The sequence below is a fragment of the Mizuhopecten yessoensis genome, unplaced genomic scaffold, assembly GCF_002113885.1.
Source record: "Mizuhopecten yessoensis strain PY_sf001 unplaced genomic scaffold, ASM211388v2 scaffold5971, whole genome shotgun sequence".
Classification (NCBI taxonomy): domain Eukaryota; kingdom Metazoa; phylum Mollusca; class Bivalvia; order Pectinida; family Pectinidae; genus Mizuhopecten; species Mizuhopecten yessoensis.
The window spans coordinates 46,789-47,168 of record NW_018406315.1 but is presented as its reverse complement, the minus strand read 5'-3'; the positions used below and the strand labels follow the sequence as shown (position 1 = coordinate 47,168).

The 380-nt window shown below is 33.4% G+C and overlaps 1 protein-coding gene across 1 annotated transcript in view; it reads left to right on the top strand.

Annotated features, from left to right (window-relative positions):
- The window catches only part of LOC110451374 (peptide chain release factor 1-like, mitochondrial), a 24,986-nt gene that overhangs the window by 22,015 nt on the left and 2,591 nt on the right, over nucleotides 1-380 (top strand). The window contains exon 7 of the mRNA XM_021499347.1: nucleotides 262-337. Coding sequence (XP_021355022.1) covers nucleotides 262-337 — 76 coding nt within the window. The remainder of the gene's footprint in view (nucleotides 1-261; nucleotides 338-380) is intronic.

The window sequence follows — 380 nt, the reverse complement described above, 5'->3', positions numbered from 1 at the left end:
ACACAGTTAACTAGCTTTAAGTTGTTATAATTGTTACAAGGTTAACCAGCTGTAAGCTATTTTTACTGTAACAAGTGTTTACAGGTTAACTAGCTATAATCTATTTTGACTGTAACAAGTGTCTACAGGTTACCACAATTAACATTGCTATACCTGATTACAGGTAAAGTAGCCATACCTGTTGTCTGTGTTATATCTTCAAACAGGTAAATTGATTGTTTTACTTTTATTACACCTGTGCCATGTACTTGTAATTTGTAGGAATCGTTGTGTACTGCCAAAAGGAAAGATCACAGATACAAAACAAAGTGATTGCCATGAATCAACTTCGTACAAAGTAAGTCATTCTTAGCTTAGGATGAAAGGAGTCATTGTCAATT